Raw genomic sequence first — 18,821 nt, forward strand, 5'->3', positions numbered from 1 at the left:
GGACTTTCCTGATGGTCCAGTAGTTAAAAGATTTTGTCTTCCATCGCAGGGGGTGTGGGTTCAATCCCTGTTTGGGGAGCTAAGATCCCATAAGCCTTGCAGCTAAAAAACCAAAACATAAAGCAAACGGTATTGTAGTAAGTTCAATATAGACTTTAAAAGTGGTCCACAGTTAAAAAAAATCTTAAAAAAGATAAAGGCATTAATGATCATTTGCCAGCCCTCTGATTCCCAAGCCTTTTAGGTTATGGTTAGATGACTTGCCCAGAGTCATCCAGCTAGTTAATGATTGGATTTGAGCATCACTTTAGCCTCTGTTACCTATAGTTTTCAGCTGATGGTGGTGCTAAGAGTTCCTGTTGGAGGCAGATCTGAGCCCAGTTTCTCATGAGAGGGGAGGAAGACATCTGGGAGTCTCCAAGCCCCGCATACGCTAGAACAGAGATCTACCAACTTTTTCTATAAATATTTTAGGCTTTGCAGATACATAGGTCTCTGTCACATATTCTTTTTTGTGGATTTTGGTTTTAATTTTTTTTTTTTTTTTACAAACCTTTAAAAATGTAACAACTATTTCAAACTCAAGAGCCATACAGAGACAGATTACAGGCTGGATTTGGCCTGTGGGATTTGCCTGCCCCTTGTTGAGGATATCAGTTCCCCTGAGTTCAAAACCTGTCTTCTCACAGGAATCCATCACTTGAAGATCAAGCTTGTGACCGAATCTACCGAGTAGGGCAGCAAAAAGATGTCGTCATACATAAGTAAGTATGTAAAGGTCTCCTGGGGCCAGGATCTGCTCCTGTGAAAATCTTTCTTAGTAGTGTTTTAACAGAATGTAAAGTATTTGGTGGTCACTGTACTGATGGTTTTTGTGGGGCTCATCCTCCTTGGCACTCATGGTCAGGAAGGGAACACTAGCAATTTGAGGGTAACCTTGGAGCTGGTCCCTGCAGAAGAAAACTTAAGTACAATGATGAGCCTTATCTCAGTCAAGGCTGCCCATGAAAGGACCCTCCTCTCTCTCTTTCTCTCTCTTTCTTTCGCTTTTATTTCGACATAACTTCAGACATAGAAAAGAATGTAGGAATTCTTACAAAAATATCCCAGAGTTCTCGATTGTAAGAATAATACCAAAAGATTCCTGACTGCTGTGACATTTGTGTGTGTGTGTGTAAGCTTTTTTCTGGACCATTTGACAGTAAGTTGCAGACATGATGTTCCTTTACCTCTAAATACTAAAATAGGCACTTTCTAAAAATGACATCTCTTACATAATCACAATAAAGTTATCAAAACCAGGATGTTAACAATGATATAATACTATCATCTGATCTATGGACCTTATTCAATTTTGCCACTTGTTCCAGTGATGTCCTTCCCACAAAAGATCCTGCATAGCATTCAGTTCTTCTCACTCTCTTGTCCCCTTTAATCTGGAACAACACTTGGTCTTTCTTTGTGTTTTATGACCGTGACATTTTTAAAGTGCACAGGACAGTTATTTTGAATGTCCCTCTACGTGAGACCCTCCTCTTTTTAAAAACAATGATAGAACCTGCCTTAACAGTGCAATCCAGCCCAGTTATGGACTGCTTTCCTTCATCTTCATGGCCAAGTTTCTTGAAGAATTAGAAATCATTGTCTCTCTTTACTTATTTCCCATTCATTCCTCAGCCTGTATGAACTGGCTTTCACCCCTGTCACGTCACTGAAGCCGCTCTTGCTAACGGGACCAATGAATTCCAAAATGTGCCAAGTACAGCAATTGTGTCCGTTGTTCGGTCTTTAGCTCTCTTCTCAGCTTGCTTTGTATGCACCTCTCTCAATAATCCTATCTACTCCAGCAAGTCCAAAATCTATACCATCAGTTCCAAGGTCTCCTCACCTTCAGGCCCAGATATCCAAATTCCCACAAAATGTATGAATCGGTGTCCACATCCACACCCATTATTCATCTACTCATGGATTTATCTCATTCATCTCAAAAAAATGAATACCTATTAGGCTTCCCAGGTGGCTTAGTGGTAAAGAACTCTCCTGCAATGCAGGAGACCTGGGTTTGATTCCTGGGTTGGGAAGATTCCCTGAAGAAGGTAATGGCAACCCACTCCAGTATTCTTGCCTGGGAAATACCATGGACAGAGGAGCCTGGCAGAATGTAGTCCGTGAGGTTGCAAAGAGTCAGATACGACTTCACAACTAAACAGACAACAAAAGTGGGGAGTCCCCATGTAGCAAGTACTGTTACCTGCTCCAGGGACTCACAGTACCACATGCTGAGATTGTTTCTCCCTGCTTCCCCGTATCTGTTGATTCTTCTGAATTCCTTATCTTTGTGAATAGTGCCAGTATTTTTATCTAATCATGGAGCCAAAACCAGACTCCAGCTTCTTACTTTTCACAAACCATGTCCATTCATTTTATTTCCTAGATGTTTCTTATAACCATCCCTTTCTTCCCATCCACTGCCATTTCCTCCTTTCAACTCTTAAGCTTCTTGGTGTCACAGGAATGGTCACTCCTGATCCAGCCCCCACCAGTCTCCTGAACTTTTGTCGTTGTGGTACAATGTAGTGTTGGACTTTTGCCCTGGCCAGATTGGATGACCTCCCCAAGCATACCATGTTCCAAAACTCAGCAAAGGTTTTGTTTCTTTTTTCTAAATATAAGTGGTTACTTTATAGCTTAAACATGTAACCATACTCCTGCTTCCTTTGAGGCTCAGATGGTAAAGAACCTGCTTATGACGCAGGAGACCTGAGTTAGGTCCTTGGGTCAGGAAGGTCTCCTGGAGAAGGGAATGGCAACCCACTCCAGTATTCTTGCCTGGAGGATTCCATGGACAGGGAAGCCTGGCAGGCTATAGTCCATGGCATCGCAAAGAGTTGGACAATTTCTCTATTCCATTCATTCTGTTTTTTCTTTGTTGTTATTTTTAATTTTACTGATGTACTGTTGATTTACAGTGTTTGATAATTTCTGCTGTATAGCAAAAGTGGCAGTTATATATATTCTTTTTTGTATTTTCCCTTATGGTTTATCACAGGACATTGAATATAATTCCCTGTGCTATACCGCAGGACTTTGCTGTTTATCCATCATATAATAGTTTGCCTCTGCTAACCCCAAACTCCCAAGCCATCCCTCCTCCACCCCCACCCTCCTTGGCAACCACAAGCCTGTTCTCTATACCTGTGAGTCTATTTCTGTTTCATAGATATGTTCATTCCTGTTGTGTTCTAGGCTCCGCATATAAGTGATATCATGTGGTATATTTGTCTCTTTCTGGTTTAGTACGATAATCTCTAGATCCATCCATGTTGCTGCACATGTTAGCCATGGTTTTATACATGTTCCCATTCCCTGGGATGCCCTCCCCACTGTTCCATCTGGCAAACCCTTGCTCATCCTACAAGTCGCATGAAGAATTAACCCGTCAATGGGGTCGTCCCTGAATAGCCCAGACAGATCTCCTTGCACTCGTCTTGTACAGTGGACACATCGCCATTAAAGCGGTTCCCAGGGCATATCACCATTCTTGCTGTTTATTTTCACGTCTCTGTCTTGGGTTCTCTGACTGCACGAGCATGTTCGTCTCTGTGTTCTCTGGCATGGTGCGTGGCATATAGTGAATCTCCATCGGTACTTGTTGACTGAGTGAAGAAAGGACAGCAGTGGCATTTCCTCAACTGGTCAAACCTGTCTTTAGTGTGAATCAGCCGTGAAATAAGACACTCTGTACTTTAACCAGTACACATTCCTAGCAGAAGCCTGATAGCTTTAGACCTTCTGACCTTCCCAAGGTGGAGCTTTCTGTGTGAAAGCTGGATCTCTACAATTTTTATTTTTGGGGGTTGGCATATTCCCTGGTGGCTCAGTTGGTAGAGAATCCGCCTGCAATGCAAGAGACCTGGGTTCGATCCCTGGGTTGGCAAGATCCCCTTGAGGAGGGCATGGCAACCCGCTTCAGTATTCTTGCCTGGAGAATCCTCAAGGACAGAGGAGCCTGTCAGGCTGCAGTTCATGGGGTCGGAAAATCGGACATGACTGAGTGACTAGGCACATATCTCTTGTGATTCTGGCATTTCTCAATTATTTCAGCTTAAGAAATGAAAAGTCAGTCTGAGTTCAGATCACTTTAAACGGATGTATATATTTAGTCTAAGTTGTTTAGGTTTAGTTATTAATCAAACCTAAGGAAAAATAGAGGAGGAAATCTTTAAAAACTAAGCATGCATAGAAGGTTGAATATTTCTTTAGATATGCTGCTTTGGGGTTCTGATTATTTGCTTGTCTGTTTCTCAGATTTGTCTGCGAGGGAACAGTGGAAGAGAAGATCTTGCAACTCCAAGAAAAAAAGAAAGATTTGGCCAAACAGATTCTATCAGGATCTGGAGAATTTGTCACCAAGCTCTCCTTGGCTGACCTCAAAGTCCTTTTTGGGATCTAACTTCCTGTTTTTCAAGCTTAGAATAGTACCACTGCTGGTTTGTGCTAGGATCTGGGGGGAACGACTTAACCCTGGTCCTTTGAGCTCTCCTTGGCTTTCAGTTTCACCTTCAAGCCTGATGCCATGCCCTTCTCCAAGCGAGGATGAATTATCATGTTAACCAGCTAGTTAACCAGTCATGTTACCCAATCAGCGTATTAAATAAAATCAATAAAGTACTTTGGATAAACAGCCCTGGGAGACTTGTACCTAAGCTTCAGTAAAAACTTAAAAAGCCCTCTGTGCCTTTTTCTTCTCAGCTAATGGGGACCCCGTGTTACTGCCTTTTCTAACACAGACTCCCTCCCATCTCTTCAATTCCTACCAATAAGGCTACTCCTATAACCATCTCTTCTAGACCATTTTTCTAGATTTCACATATACGCATTAATATACTATATTTGTTTTTCTCTTTTTGACCTACTTGACTTCGTTTGACAGCCTCTAGGTCCATCCACATCTGTACGAATGACTCCGTTTTGTTCCTTTTTGCGGCTAACATCCCGTTGTATACACGCACCACATCTTTATCCATTCCTCTGTTGACGGACGTTTAGGTTGCTTCCGTGTCTTGGCTGTGCTATTGTGAATAGCCAGGGCATGGAAGCAGTGAACACTGGTGTGCATGTATCTTTTTGAATTATGGCTTTCTCTGGGTGTATGGAAAATGGGAGTGCTGGGTCGTACAGTAGTTCTACTTGTAGTTTTTTAAGGTATCCCCATACTGTTCTCCATAGTGACTGTCTCGATTTACATTCCCACCAACAGTGCAAGAGGGTCCCCTTTTCTCCACACCCTCTCCAGCATTTATTGTTTGTAGATTTTTCAGTGATGGCCATTCTGACAGGAATGAGGTGATACCTCCTTGTAGTTTCGATTTGCATTTCTCTTAAAATGAGCGATGTTGAGCATTTTTTCTTGTGTTGTTGGCCATCTCTATATCTTCTTTGGAGAAATATCTATTTAGGTCTTCCACCCATTTTTTGATTGGGTTGTTTGTCTTTTTTTTTTTTTTTTTTGATGTTGAGCTGCATGAGCAGTTTGTGTGTATTGGAGATTAATCCTTGATCCACTGCTTTGTTTGCAAACATTTTTCTCCCATTCTGGGGGTTGTCTTTTCATCTTGTTTATGGTTTCCTTTGCTGTGCAAAAGCTTTTAAGTTTAATTAGATCCCAATTTGTTGATTTTTGTTTTTGTTTTCATTACTCTGGCAGGTGGGTCAAAAAAGATCCTGGTGCTTATGTCAAAAGAGTGTTCTGCCTGTGTTTCCCTCTAAGAGTTTCATAGTAACCATCTCTGTATAGGCTGAGCAGAAGTGGGTTCCTACCTAATATGTGGTTGGGTAGTATTTGTATTATTGTATCATTTAGAATTTGATATCATTTATGTTATTATATTTTGTGTTATGTAGTATTTTGTCATATAGTTTAACATTTGTATTTTTATAGTATTTGTAGTTTTACACATTTGCGGTATAGAAGCACTTAGTCTCATTGTTATATTCAGTATTACTGAATCATATAGTATTTGTATTATCATTGGCAGAATCCACTAAATATGTTTGACGTATAGCAGAGATAATGCTTTGTGTCCACTAACCCCCACGTCCCTTTTCCTCCTGACTACCAGAGACTACATTTCCTATTCTTCACTGCAGTTACATGGGTCGTATTACACAGTTCTAAGTCAGTGGAATGTGGAGAGAAGCGATGTGTAAGTCATTTCTTATCTGCCCTTCTAAAACTTTGCATATGATTCTTTGTGCTGTTTCTTTTCTTGTTGGCCCACTGAATACAAAGGAGCTGATGGACAACTGCAGGGTCCTACAGAACTGTGGCGCCACTAGATCAGAAGTGTTTAATCTGCTCTTGGCCATGGGCCCTTTGGTAGACTGGTAAGCCTCAGTTCCTGAATGACAGCAGAACAAAGCCTTCCAGTGCCTCCCTTCCCATCCCAGCTCACCCACGTTGGACTATGACATAATCAAGAAATAATTTTTTTTTTTTAACTATGAGATTTGGGGATTGTTTATATAGCAGTTCATATCTTAACTAATACAAACTCTTTGAGAATTTCCCTTTGGGGAACTATTCAGATTCCCTTTCTGTTGGCAGTCATTTTCAAAGCATTTACTCTGCACATTTCTGCTGAAAAGAGTTGTATTTCTTCTTCGCTAGAATTGTCGCCCTCTTTTGAGTTAGGATTACATGACAAAGCCCTGTGTTAGGCCAGTCACAGTGTGGACTGAGGCCCTGGGGCCTTTTTAAGCAAAGGTGCCCCCTAAGGACATGACTGTGCTGGGCATTGTTTTTAGAACCTCAGCAGCTATAGTGAGGTCCCTGATAAAATCAGGAGATAGAAGATGTAAGATTACCCTCCGAGAGTTTGGTTGTATGCTCCACACACCAGGTTAAAGGGAATGTCATCTGAGAAGCCCTGCCTCCCAGGCTGGTAGGAACATTTGCTGACTGTCTGGTGTTTAGCTAGTTGCAGATTCCCCAGGCACCTCAGTTCTTTCCGCCTGTGAGGTGTGAGGATTGGCATACAGTCACTGTGCTCCACGGGGATATTAACAACATAAACACACCATGCCCATTTGACACGACAGATGGGTCATGTCAGTCGAAGGCACTTAAGTCAACACTATCGGTGTCCTTTCCAGGCACTGTTGAGGAGAATGTGTGTGTGTTCTCAGTTGTGTCCGACTCTGACCCCGTGGACAGTAACCCACCAGGCTCCTGTGTCCATGGGATTCTCCAGGCAAGAATCCTGGAGTGGGTTGCCATTTCCTCCTCCAGGGGATCTTCTCAGTCCAGGGATAGAACTCACACTTCTGCATTGGTAGGCAGATTCTTTGCCACTGAGCCACCTGTGAAGCCCTGTTTAGGAGAGAGGCAGTGTTAACTTTGAGGTTCAAATATGCTTCCTTTTAGTCTGAAGATGGATGCAGGGATTATTATGTACAGTCTTCAGATATTCAGAGCCCATTGACTGATGGGGTCTACTCAAGATTCCTTCTGGTATCTCAGACAGTTTCTCTAGCTTTCATCATTCAAATTGTAAACTGGCAAAGCTTCCCAGCTTTGTCTTGGTATAACAGGGAGAAGCTATTGATGTGAGGTGTATACAGCAAAAATGGGAGCCACTGTTGGTTACCAGATGTGCGTCCTGAAATCTTAACCCCGGGCTGCCAGTGTCCCTGCCAGTGAATTATGAGTAGCATTCTGGTGTCCATCTCAGGCTCACACTCATTTTGGTTACTGTGAGTCAGTTTCTTAAGGTCAGCGTGTGACAAGGTGGGTCTGCACCCACTGGCAGTGGGCAGTATCTCACAATGTGACAGTTGAAGTGCCGGCCTGAGTTCTGCCAGTCTCAACCAACCCTCGTTCATGTGACACCATAACTGTTGGATTTTCTTTTTACATCTCCCTGCCTACCTCACCAGACAGGCAAGGACAAAATGGGGTAATAAATACTTTATTAAGCATGACGTGCTATCCAAATGCTGGTGTTATTGCTGTGGGACGAGGTATTGGAATATGAGAATAAAATAGAAGCATGGGTGCAGCTGAAAGAGCCAGATGGTGAACATCTGTTTCCAAAGCGCAACGCTGTTGAGCACCCAGCTTACAAGGTATTTTTGTATGACAGAGTTGCCCTCAAAGTTTATAGTTTGACTTCTCTTTGGCAGTGTCAATCAAGAAAAGGGCATTGTGCATGCCATGGCTGGATGGAACCTGGGCCCTTGAAAACCTTCCCTAGGAGTCGCCATGCAACTACTGTGAACGCAGTAGGTAGAATGATGTCTTTGTGGGGCACGACCCCCTCCTCTAGCAATCGTGGATGTGGTTTGGAGTGGCTGCCTGTGATTACTGGGTTCTCTCTTCTCTCCGATTGTCTTGCCTGCTGCTAAGTCACTTCAGTCGTGTCCGACTATGTGTGAACCCATAGACGGCCTGGTGGAGTATTAATAGCTTTCAGCAGGGCTCAGGGGTGAAGCCAGATTCTCCTTCGCTAACAGGATGGTCATGGAAATGCCACTGTGCAGTGTGACCCCTGTTTGTCTGTGAGCTTGGTATCTACCATAATGCCTTTAGAGAATCTGGGTTTACAGAGTGGGATGTTGTGCTGCTATTTGCTATGCACCATCTAGCTTTAGAAGAAGCCAGAAAGAATTAAAAGGCATACCTTCAAGCACAGAGAGAATAACAATAGGAATTTAGAAATTGTAGACATATAACCTGGAGAAGGCGATGGCACCCCACTCCAGTGCTCTTGCCTGGAAAATCCCATGGATGGAGGAGGCTTGTAGGCTGCAGTTCATGGAGTCGCGAAGATTCGGACATGACTGAGCAACTTCACTTTCACTTTTCACTTTCATGCATTGGAGAAGGCAATGGCAACCCACTCCAGTGTTCTTGCCTGGAGAATCCCAGGGATGGGGGAGCCTGGTGGGCTGCCGTCTATGGGGTCGCACAGAGTTGGACACGACTGAAGCGACTTAGCAGCAGCAGCAGGCATATAACCTAGAATAAAATGTTTTCATAGATAGCGATGCAATTAGCGTCGGTTGCATACAAAGAACCACTCAAATCAGTAGCCAGGGGACAGGAATGGAAATGAAAGAATCCAGGGATCCCCAGCCTCTGCGATCTAATGCCTAATGATCTGAAATGGAGTTAATGTAATAATAATAGAAATAAAGTGCACGATAAATGTAATGCACTTGTATCCCCTATCCCTCGTCCATGGAAAAATTGTCTTCTATGAAACTGGTCCCTGGTGCCAAAAAGGTTGGAGGCTCCTGCTGTAACCCCTAGGGGGAAACGAGAGACCATGTCTTCACTAGCTCACGTCCTTTGTACCTAGAATCCTTGGCTAGTTCTGCATGTAGCAGAGATTACATATGAAAGGAAGGATGGGAAAATACTTTCTTCTTGTTGAGTCACTCAGTGTCCTACACCATTTCCTGGAGCTTGTTCACACTCAAGTCCATTGAGTCGGTGATGCCATCCAAACATCTCGTCCTCCTGCCTTCAGTGTTTCCCAGCATCAAGATCTTTTCTAATGAGTCGGCTCTTTGAATCAGGTGGCCAAAGTACTGGAGCTTCAGCTTCAGCATCAGTCCTTCCAATGAATATTCAGAATCAGGGTTGATTCTGTAGGACTGGCTGGTTGGATCTCCTTGCAGTCCAAGGGACTCTCAAGAGTCTTCTCCAACACCACAGTTCAAAAGCATCGATTCTTCAGTACTCAGCCTTCTTTATGGTCCAACTCTCACATCCACACACGACCACTGGAAAAACCATAGCTTTGACTTTACGGACCTTTGTCAGCAAAGTAACGTCTCTACTTTTTAATACACCATCTAGGTTTAATGTGCTGTCTGGTCATAGCTTTTCTTCCAAGGACTGAGCATCTTAATTTCATGTCTGCATTCATCATCTGCAGTGATTTTGGAGCCCAAGTTAATAAAGTCTGTCACTGTTTCCATTGTTTCCCCATCTATTTGCCATGAAGTGATGGGACTGGATGCCATGGTCTTCATTTTTTGAATGTTGAGTTTTAAGCCAACTTTTTCACTCTCTTGTTTCACCTTCATCAAGAGGCTTTTAGTTCCCTCTTCGCTTTCTGCCATAAGCATGGTGTCATCTGCATGTTTGAGATTATTGATATTTCTCCCGGCAGTCTTGATTCCAGCTTGTGCTTCATCCAGCCCAGCATTTTCGCATGATATACTTTGCATATAAGTTAAATAAGCAGGGTGACAATATATAGCTTTGACATACTCCTTTCCCAATTTGGGATCAGTCCATTGTTCCATGTCCAGTTCAAACTGTTGCTTCTTCAGCTGCATACAGGCTTCTCAAGGTGCAGGTAAGGTGGTCTGGTATTCCCATCTCTTGAAGAATTTTCCACAGTTTGTTGTGATCCATAGAGTCAAAGGCTTTAGGCACTTCAATGTCCAAGAAGCAGAAGCAGAAGTAGAAGTAAAACCTTTTACAATTTGATTATTCATGTGCATCCATGCTCAGTCTCTTTGATTGTGTCCTATTCTTTGAGACGCTATGGACTGTAGCCTACCAGTCCCCTCTGTCCATGGGATTCTCCAGGCAAGAATACTAGAGTGGGTTGCCATGCCCTCCTCTAGGAAATCTTCCTGACCCAGGGATCAAACCCACATTTCCTGTGCCTCCTGCATTGCAGGTGGATTCTTTACCACTGAACCACTGGAGAAGCACTTGATTATTCATACATTAATTTAAAAACATATTAAATGTGCCAGGCACTTCTGAGCACTAAGTGTAAGTTGGTCAGTCGTGTCCAATTCTTTGCTACCCTATGGACTATACCGTCCATGGAATTCTCCAGGCCAGAATACTGGAGAGGGTAGCTGTTCTTCTCGAGGGGATCTTCCCAACCCAGGGATTGAACCCAGATCTCCCGCATTGCAGGCGGATTCTTTACCAGCTGAGCCACAAGGGAAGCCCAAGAATACTGGAGTGGGTAGCCCATCCCTTCTCCAGGGGATCTTCCTGAATCAAGAATCTAACTGGGGTCTCCTGCATTGCAGGCAGGTTCTTTACCAGCTGAGCTACCAGGGAAGCCCTTATAAGGGTGAGCAAAACTGAAAAACAATCTGTCCTCCTGAAGCTTCCAGCCTTATTAAGGGAGAGGGGCATTAGTCAGATCATGGATTACTGTGAAGTGACTATGGCAATGAGTGCTACAGTCTGGAGGTCCACATAGCTGGGAGGACTTAGAGCAGGATTGAAGCTAGTTAAGGAGGACTTGAGGAAGTGGTGAAGGAATTGAAATCATATAGGAGTTAATAAGGGGGTTCTCAGGTGGTACTAGTGGTAAAGAATCTGGCTGCCAGTGTAGGAGATGCAAGAGATGTGGGTTTGATCCCTGAGTCGAGAAGACCCCCTGGAGGAGGGCATGGCAACCCTTTCCAGTATTCTTGCCTGGAGAATCCCATGGACTGAGGAGCCTGCCAGGCTACAGTACACAGGGTCACAAAGAGTCGGACACAACTGAAGTGACTCAGCACACACAGAAGCTAATAAAGCAAAAAGAGTGAAACGCCTCTTCTATATTACACTTTTAATTAGCATTTGCTTCACCCAGCCACCTTTTAATGGAAACAAACCTAACTCACAGGTATACGTCCTCTGGAGTAAAGCTGAGTGACCACTACATTTTAGAGAGTAGAGAATGGGTAGACTGGCAGGTTTGTGTGTATGTATGTTATCCACAACAACCCAGATGTTTATCCTGTTACATCATCCCAGGGGACAGAGGCTGTAATTTGTGGCTCTCTTTTTCCTACCTGTAACACCAGAGATACAGCTTACATCATAATGCTGTACCTTGATGCTTCCGTGCTCTCAACTCAGAGGTGATTTCTGGGGACAGTTCTTAAATCCGGAAACTTCTTTTTGTCCTCACCTTGGAATCTTGGACTCTGCTGACCAGTCTTACTTTGCCAAGTCTTTCAGCTGGATTTAGATCCAGACTAAAAATAGCCTCTCCCTCCCCTCCAACACCTGCACAGATTTTGTAAATATTTGTAATGGAACTGTTACCATTCAGTTCAATTCAGTTTAGTCGCTCAGTCGTGTCTGACTCTTTGCGACCCCATGGACTGCAGCACACCAGGCCTCCCTGTCCATTACCAACTCCTGGAGTTTATTCAAACTCATGCCTGTTGAGTCGGTGATGCCATCCAACCATCTCATCCTCTGTCATTCCCTTCTCCTGCCTTCAATCTTTCCCTGATGCTGGGAAAGCTCTTCGCATCAGGTGGCCAAAGTACTGGAGTTTCAGCTTCAGTATCAGTCCTTCCAATGAATATTCAGGACTGATTTCCTTTAGGATGGACTGGTTGGATCTCCTTGCAGTCCAAGGGACTCTCAAGAGTCTTCTCCAACACCACAGTTCAAAAGCATCAGTTCTTTGGTGCTCAGCTTTCTTTGTAGTCCAACTCTCATATCCATACATGACCACAGGAAAACCATAGCCTTGACTAGATGGACCTTTGGTGGCAAAGTAATGTCTCTGCTTTTTAATATGCTATCTAGGTTGGTCATAACTTTTCTTCCAAGGAGTAAGCATCTTCTAATTTCATGGCTGCAGTCACCATCTGCAGTGATTTTGGAGCCCCCCAAAATAGTCTGCTACCATTGATACTGCTTAAAAGCTAGGTAGGGCATTTGCCAGACCTAGATGCCTTAATTTTCTCTCATAACAGTATCTTTTCCCAACTGAAATAAATGATAAACTTTTTCATTCTTAGTTCTGAAATCTGATTCATTAAAAGACATATAGTGGGGACTTCCCTGGCAGTCCCATGGTTAAGAATCAGCCTTCTAATGCAGGGGATGTGGGTTTGATCCCTGGTCAGGGAACTGAGATCCCTCATGTGATGGGGCAACTAAGCCTGTGCGCTGCACTACTGAGCCCCCACAATCTAGAGCCCATGCTCCACAAGTAGAGAAGTCCCCACATGGGAACAAGAAGCCCACACCCCACATCTAGAGAAAAGCCTCCATGTACCGCAAAGGACCTAGTGCAGCAAAAGGAAAAAAAAGACACATGGGGAAAAGTGATGTAATACAATGAGCTTCTTCATGGCAAGTAATTCCCTAGATGTCCAAGGTAATTGGAAAATTCAAGGCTGGTCCCTAAGGTGCATAGAATTTATCCAACAGGTTTGAGACAAGGCTGAGATTTTTTTCCAAGTGGTATCTAGTTAAAGGAAAAAAAATATCAGTTTGGGGGAAGAGTAGTCTGGCTTGTAGAAACAAATACCAAGGAGATCCAAACTAAAAATTCTACCAGTTAGATCTTTACTCATTCAACAAAATGTTGATTAAGCCTCTACTATTAATATGTGCCAGAAACTGTCTTACACAGGAATAGTATAATGGTTTTGTGTGCCCGCTAAGTTGCTTCAGTCATGTCCAACTCTTTGCAACCCCATGGACTATAGCCCGCCAGGCTCCTCTGTCCATACGATTCTCCAGGCAAGAATACTGGAGTGGGTTGCCATGCCCTTTTCCAGAGGATCATCCCAAACTCAGGATTGAACACACGTCTCTTATGTCTCCTGCACTGGCAAAAGTTATTTACCACTAATGCTACCTGGGAAGCCCAGTTCAGTTCAGTCGCTCAGTCATGTCCGACTCTTTGCGACCCCATGAATCGCAGCATGTCAGGCCTCCCTGTCCATCACCAACTCCCGGAGTTCACTCAGACTCACGTCCATCGAGTCAGTGATGCCATCCAGCCATCTCATCCTCTGTCATCCCCTTCTCCTCCTGCCCCCAATCCCTCCCAGCATCACAGTCTTTTCCAATGAGTCAACTCTTTGCATGAGGTGGCCAAAGTACTGGAGTTTCAGCTTTAGCATCATTCCTTCCAAAGAAATCCCAGGGCTGATCTCCTTCAGAATGGACTGGTTGGATCTCCTTGCAGTCCAAGGGACTCTCAAGAGTCTTCTCCAACACCACAGCTCAAAAGCATCAATTCTTCGGCACTCAGCTTTCTTCACAGTCCAATTCTCACATCCATACATGACCACAGGAAAAACCATAGCCTTGACTAGACAGACCTTTGTTGGCAAAGTAATGTCTCTGCTCTTGAATATGCTATCTAGGTTGGTCATAATTTTTCTTCCAAGGAGTAAACGTCTTTTAATTTCATGGCTGCAGTCACCATCTGCAGTGATTTTGGAGCCCAAGAAAATAAAGTCTGACACTGTTTCCACTGTTTCCCCATCTATTTCCCATGAAGTGATGGGACCAGACGCCATGATCTTCGTTTTCTGAATGTTGAGCTTTAAGCCAACTTTTTCACTCTCCACTTTCGAAGCCCAGTATAGTGATTAATAAATGTCAAATCCCTGCCTTCACAGACCTTACAGTCTAGGATAAAAGGACAGATAAGAAATAGAATATATATGTTAGATGGTGATGAAGCTGAGTAAGGATGATACAGAGTGTTGGAGTGGGAGTTGCTATTTTATACAGGGTAGTGAAGGACCTCTCCAATCAGATGATATTTAACACAGGAGCAAAAACCTTAGCAAAATGAGGGAGTGAATCATGTAGGTATCTGTGAGAGGAGCATGCTAGAGGGAGGGACAGTGATTGTAAAGGCTGTAAGACAGATTTTGAGGGCCCCAGACAGGCCAGTTTTGCTGGAATAGAGTGATGGAAACTGCTCTAAGATGGGATGCCTTTGGAGGGCTTTCCAGGTAGTGCTAGTGGTAGAGAACTCACCTGCCAATGCAGGAGACGTAAGTAATGCAGGTTTGATCCCTGAGTCAGGAAGATCCCCTGGAGGAGGACATGGCAATCCACTCCAGTATTCTTGCCTTGGAGAATCCCATGGACAGAGGAGCCTGGTAAGCTAGTCTGTGCATGCATGCATGCTAAGTTGCTTCAGTCATGTCTGACTCTTTGCGACCCCATGAACTGTAACTCATCAGGCTTCTCTGTCCATGGGATTTTCCAGGCAAGCATACTGGAGTTAGTCATCATGCCCTCCTTCAGGAGATCTTCCTGACCCAGGGATCAAACCCACATCTCTTGTGTATCCTACACTGGCAGGCGCTTTCTTTTTTATTTTATTTTATTTTTTATTAGTTTTTTTATTTTTTAAATTTTAAAATCTTTAATTCTTACATGCGTTCCCAAACATGAACCTCCTTCCCCACAACATCTCTCTGGGTCCCAAGCATGCTGCACCCTGCGTCAGACATACATAGACTGGCGATTCAATTCTTACATGATAGTATACATGTTAGAATTCCCATTCTCCCAAATCATCCCACCCTCTCCCTCTCCCTCTGAGTCCAAAAGTCCGTTATACACATCTGCGTCTTTTTTCCTGTCTTGCATACAGGGTCGTCATTGCCATCTTCCTAAATTCTATATATATGTGTTAGTATACTGTATTGGTGTTTTTCTTTCTGGCTTACTTCACTCTGTATAATCGGCTCCAGTTTCATCCATCTCATCAGAACTGATTCAAATGAATTCTTTTTAACGGCTGAGTAATACTCCATTGTGTATATGTACCACAGCTTTCTTATCCATTCATCTGCTGATGGACATCTAGGTTGTTTCCATGTCCTGGCTATTATAAACAGTGCTGCGATGAACATTGGGGTACATGTGTCTCTTTCAATTCTGGTTTCCTCGGTGTGTATGCCCAGCAGTGGGATTGCTGGGTCGTAAGGTAGTTCTATTTGCAATTTTTTAAGGAATCTCCACACTGTTCTCCATAGTGGCTGTACTAGTTTGCATTCCCACCAACAGTGTAGGAGGGTTCCCTTTTCTCCACACCCTCTCCAGCATTTATTGCTTGCAGATTTTTGGATCGCAGTGGCAGGCGCTTTCTTTACCACTTGAGCCCCCTGGGAAGCCCCAAGCCACAGTCCATAGCGTCACAGAGTCAGACACAGCTGAAGTGACTAAGCACACGCACACAGGAGGTCTTTGGAGGGTGTTTAGCAGAAGAACGACAGGATGTGATGCATTTTAAAGGACCTCTCTGACTGTGGGGTGGAGAATAGAGTGTAGAGGATTAAGGGCGAAAGCAGAGAGATTAGTCAGAAGGCTGTTCCAAAACTCCAGATGAGAAATTGTGGTATCTTAGATCAGGATGGTTAGCCGTGCATGGAGGCAGATAGCAGTGCTCTACTGATGTATTTTGAAGGGACAGCCAGCAGAATTTGCCAGGGGTTTGGATGTAGTGCATGAGAGGGGAGTCAAGGATGTTTCCAAGGTGATTGGCTCCACCATCTGTAAGAACAGACATGGACTTTCCTTTTAAAGAGATGGAAAAGACTGCAGGAGAAACACTTTGGCGCTGGTGGGCAGGCAGACAGTGAGAATTAGGTATTGAGAGTTCTGTTTTGGACATCTTAAAGATAAGGTGCCTATGATACATCCAAGTGGAGGTGTTAGGTAGGCTCTTGGATATACAGTAATCATAATGGAATTTAGAGCTAGAGATAAATTCAGGAGTCATCAGTATATAAAAGGTACTTAAACTCATGAGAGGATGACATCACCTAGGATGTAGAGGGGAGATGAAAATGCAAGGACTGATTCTTGGAGCTCTTAAAGGTGTAGTGAATGGAGAGAGGAGGAGGAGCTAGCAAAGGAGACTCTCAATGAGATAGGTGATTAAGAAGAGCTATATACATAAGCCATTTGAGAAAATCTTTCTTGGAGGAATAAGTGATCAGCTTTGTCCGATGCTATGGATAGGTCAGAAGGATAAAGATCAAGAACTGACCCCTGGATTGCATAGCACGGCTATTACTGGTGAGCATGACAGGAGCTGTGGTGTGGCGAGCATGAAAGACTGCATTAGATCTAACAGAGGGAACACAAGGAGGGGAAGCAGGGGTAACAAACAACACACTTTTTTAAGGTCTTTTTAAAGGGAAGCGGAACAATGGCGTGGCTCTCAGAGAGTGATGAAGAAAACCATTATGGACTGAATGAATTATGTTCTTCCCAAATTCATGGATTGAAGCCCTAACCCGCAGTGTGATGATATTTGAAGACAGGGCCTTTAAGGAGATAATTGAGGTTAAATGAGATCATGTGGCTAAGCCATAAACTAGTAGGACTGACGTCTTGATAAGAAGAGGGAGAGACACCAGGGATACATGTGCAAAGAAAAGGCCACGTGATGATACAGGAGAAGGTGCCACCTGTAAGCCAAGGAGAGGCCTCAGGAGAAACCAACCCCGCTGGCACCTTGATCTCGGACTTCCAGTGTCCAGAACTGTGAGAACGTAATTTATGTTGTTTATGCTCCCCAGTCTGTGGTATTCTAGCAGACTAATACAAAAATCAACAGCAACTTGTTTTTTAAGATGGGGGAGGAATTCCCTGGCATTCCAGTGCTTAGGACTTGGCACTCTTACTGTTGAGGGCCTGGATTCAATCCCTGGTTGGGGAACTAAGATCCCACAAACCCAGTGGTTCGACCAAAAAAAAGAAGATGGGGAATATTGTAGCATGTTTATTTTCTGAAATGAGCAATCCAATAGAGGGAGAAATTACTGGAGCAACGTTCTTGGGTTGTTGAGATGGAATGAGAACTCATATAAACGTTTACTTTTTGTAGGAATATGGGTAGATTTGTTGATACGGTGGAAAGGTTGGGAAATTCTCTTCTGAATTATTTTGTTTTCTTGGTGAAGTAATAAGCAGGTCAATACATAGAGAAGGGAAGGGGGTACAAATTGCAGTTTGAGGAGGGGTATGAAATAAGTTTCTAGGAGAGTGGAAGAGTAAACGGACTAGAGGGATGTTGTCAAACTACTGGGCAATGCTAAGTCCATCGAAATCAGTGGTCTCAGATTTAAAGTGAGACTAGCCATCATAACATTTTTGTTTTTTCTCCAGGATCATTCAGTTGGGTTAGATGGAGATCTAAATCTAATCTGGAGTTTTTCCAGGGAAAAAGAACAGAGGGATACTACATGCAAGAATACAATGATGTTCTGTAGAGTTTAAGCTGAGCAAGGCTGAAGGAAAGGACATGAGGCAGGAAGGGAGTAGTGGGAAGGTGGTCACTATCCTGGGGACTCTAGGAAGGTAGAAGAATTAGAGTCAGGTGGGTGAGCTGGAAAGATGGGAGGTTATGGTCACAGGATGCTTGAAGTTGAGATTATGCAGGGGGAGCAAGTGGACTCAAGGTCTAGGGTATGACTGATTGTCTGCTGAGTTAGGGAATAAAGAACATTAGAGAATTGGTCATAGAATTACAACCATTATGTCTACATAGACATTGAATTATTCTAAGACTGATGAGGGGTAGTACTGGAGTAGCACCAAGTTTGATGTTAAAATCTTCAAGGAATAAGGGAGAAATGACTCAGGGCTCTGTTGATGGCTGAACCACGTACAGGTCACAGGTTGTATAAAGACATGAGTTTCAAGGCTGGCCATTTTTAAAGGGGGAATAATGGTCTAGAACAAGATTTCTCAACAGCAGCATTATTAATACTTTGACCTGTATAATTCTTCGTTGTGGGAAGCTGTTCCAAATTGATCATAAGCAACATTCCTGACTTCTCCCCAAAAGATGCTAGTGGCACCCTGCTCCCAGCTGTGGCAAGGAAAAATGTCTGAGACTTTACTAAATATCCTTGAGGGACAAATTCACTCTTGGTTGAAAACCACTGATTTTAAAGCACCAGTGCTCAGCTAAAGAACTGTTACCTGACCTCTGGGCCCAGTGATTGATTATAAGGAGTGAGGAAGAGCAAGTAATAAAAAAAAAAAGGGCTTCTGG

At 43.6% G+C, this 18,821-nt stretch overlaps 1 protein-coding gene across 1 annotated transcript in view; it reads left to right on the top strand.

Moving 5' to 3' along the window:
- TTF2 (transcription termination factor 2) overlaps window positions 1-4,684 on the top strand; it is a 50,653-nt gene extending 45,969 nt beyond the window's left edge. The window contains exons 22-23 of the mRNA XM_004002377.5: window positions 690-764; window positions 4,309-4,684. Coding sequence (XP_004002426.5) covers window positions 690-764; window positions 4,309-4,453 — 220 coding nt within the window. The 3' untranslated portion in view covers window positions 4,454-4,684. The remainder of the gene's footprint in view (window positions 1-689; window positions 765-4,308) is intronic.
- The last annotated feature ends 14,137 nt before the right edge of the window (window positions 4,685-18,821 follow it).

Source organism: Ovis aries, chromosome 1, assembly GCF_016772045.2.
Source record: "Ovis aries strain OAR_USU_Benz2616 breed Rambouillet chromosome 1, ARS-UI_Ramb_v3.0, whole genome shotgun sequence".
In the NCBI taxonomy this organism is placed as follows: Eukaryota; Metazoa; Chordata; class Mammalia; order Artiodactyla; family Bovidae; genus Ovis; species Ovis aries.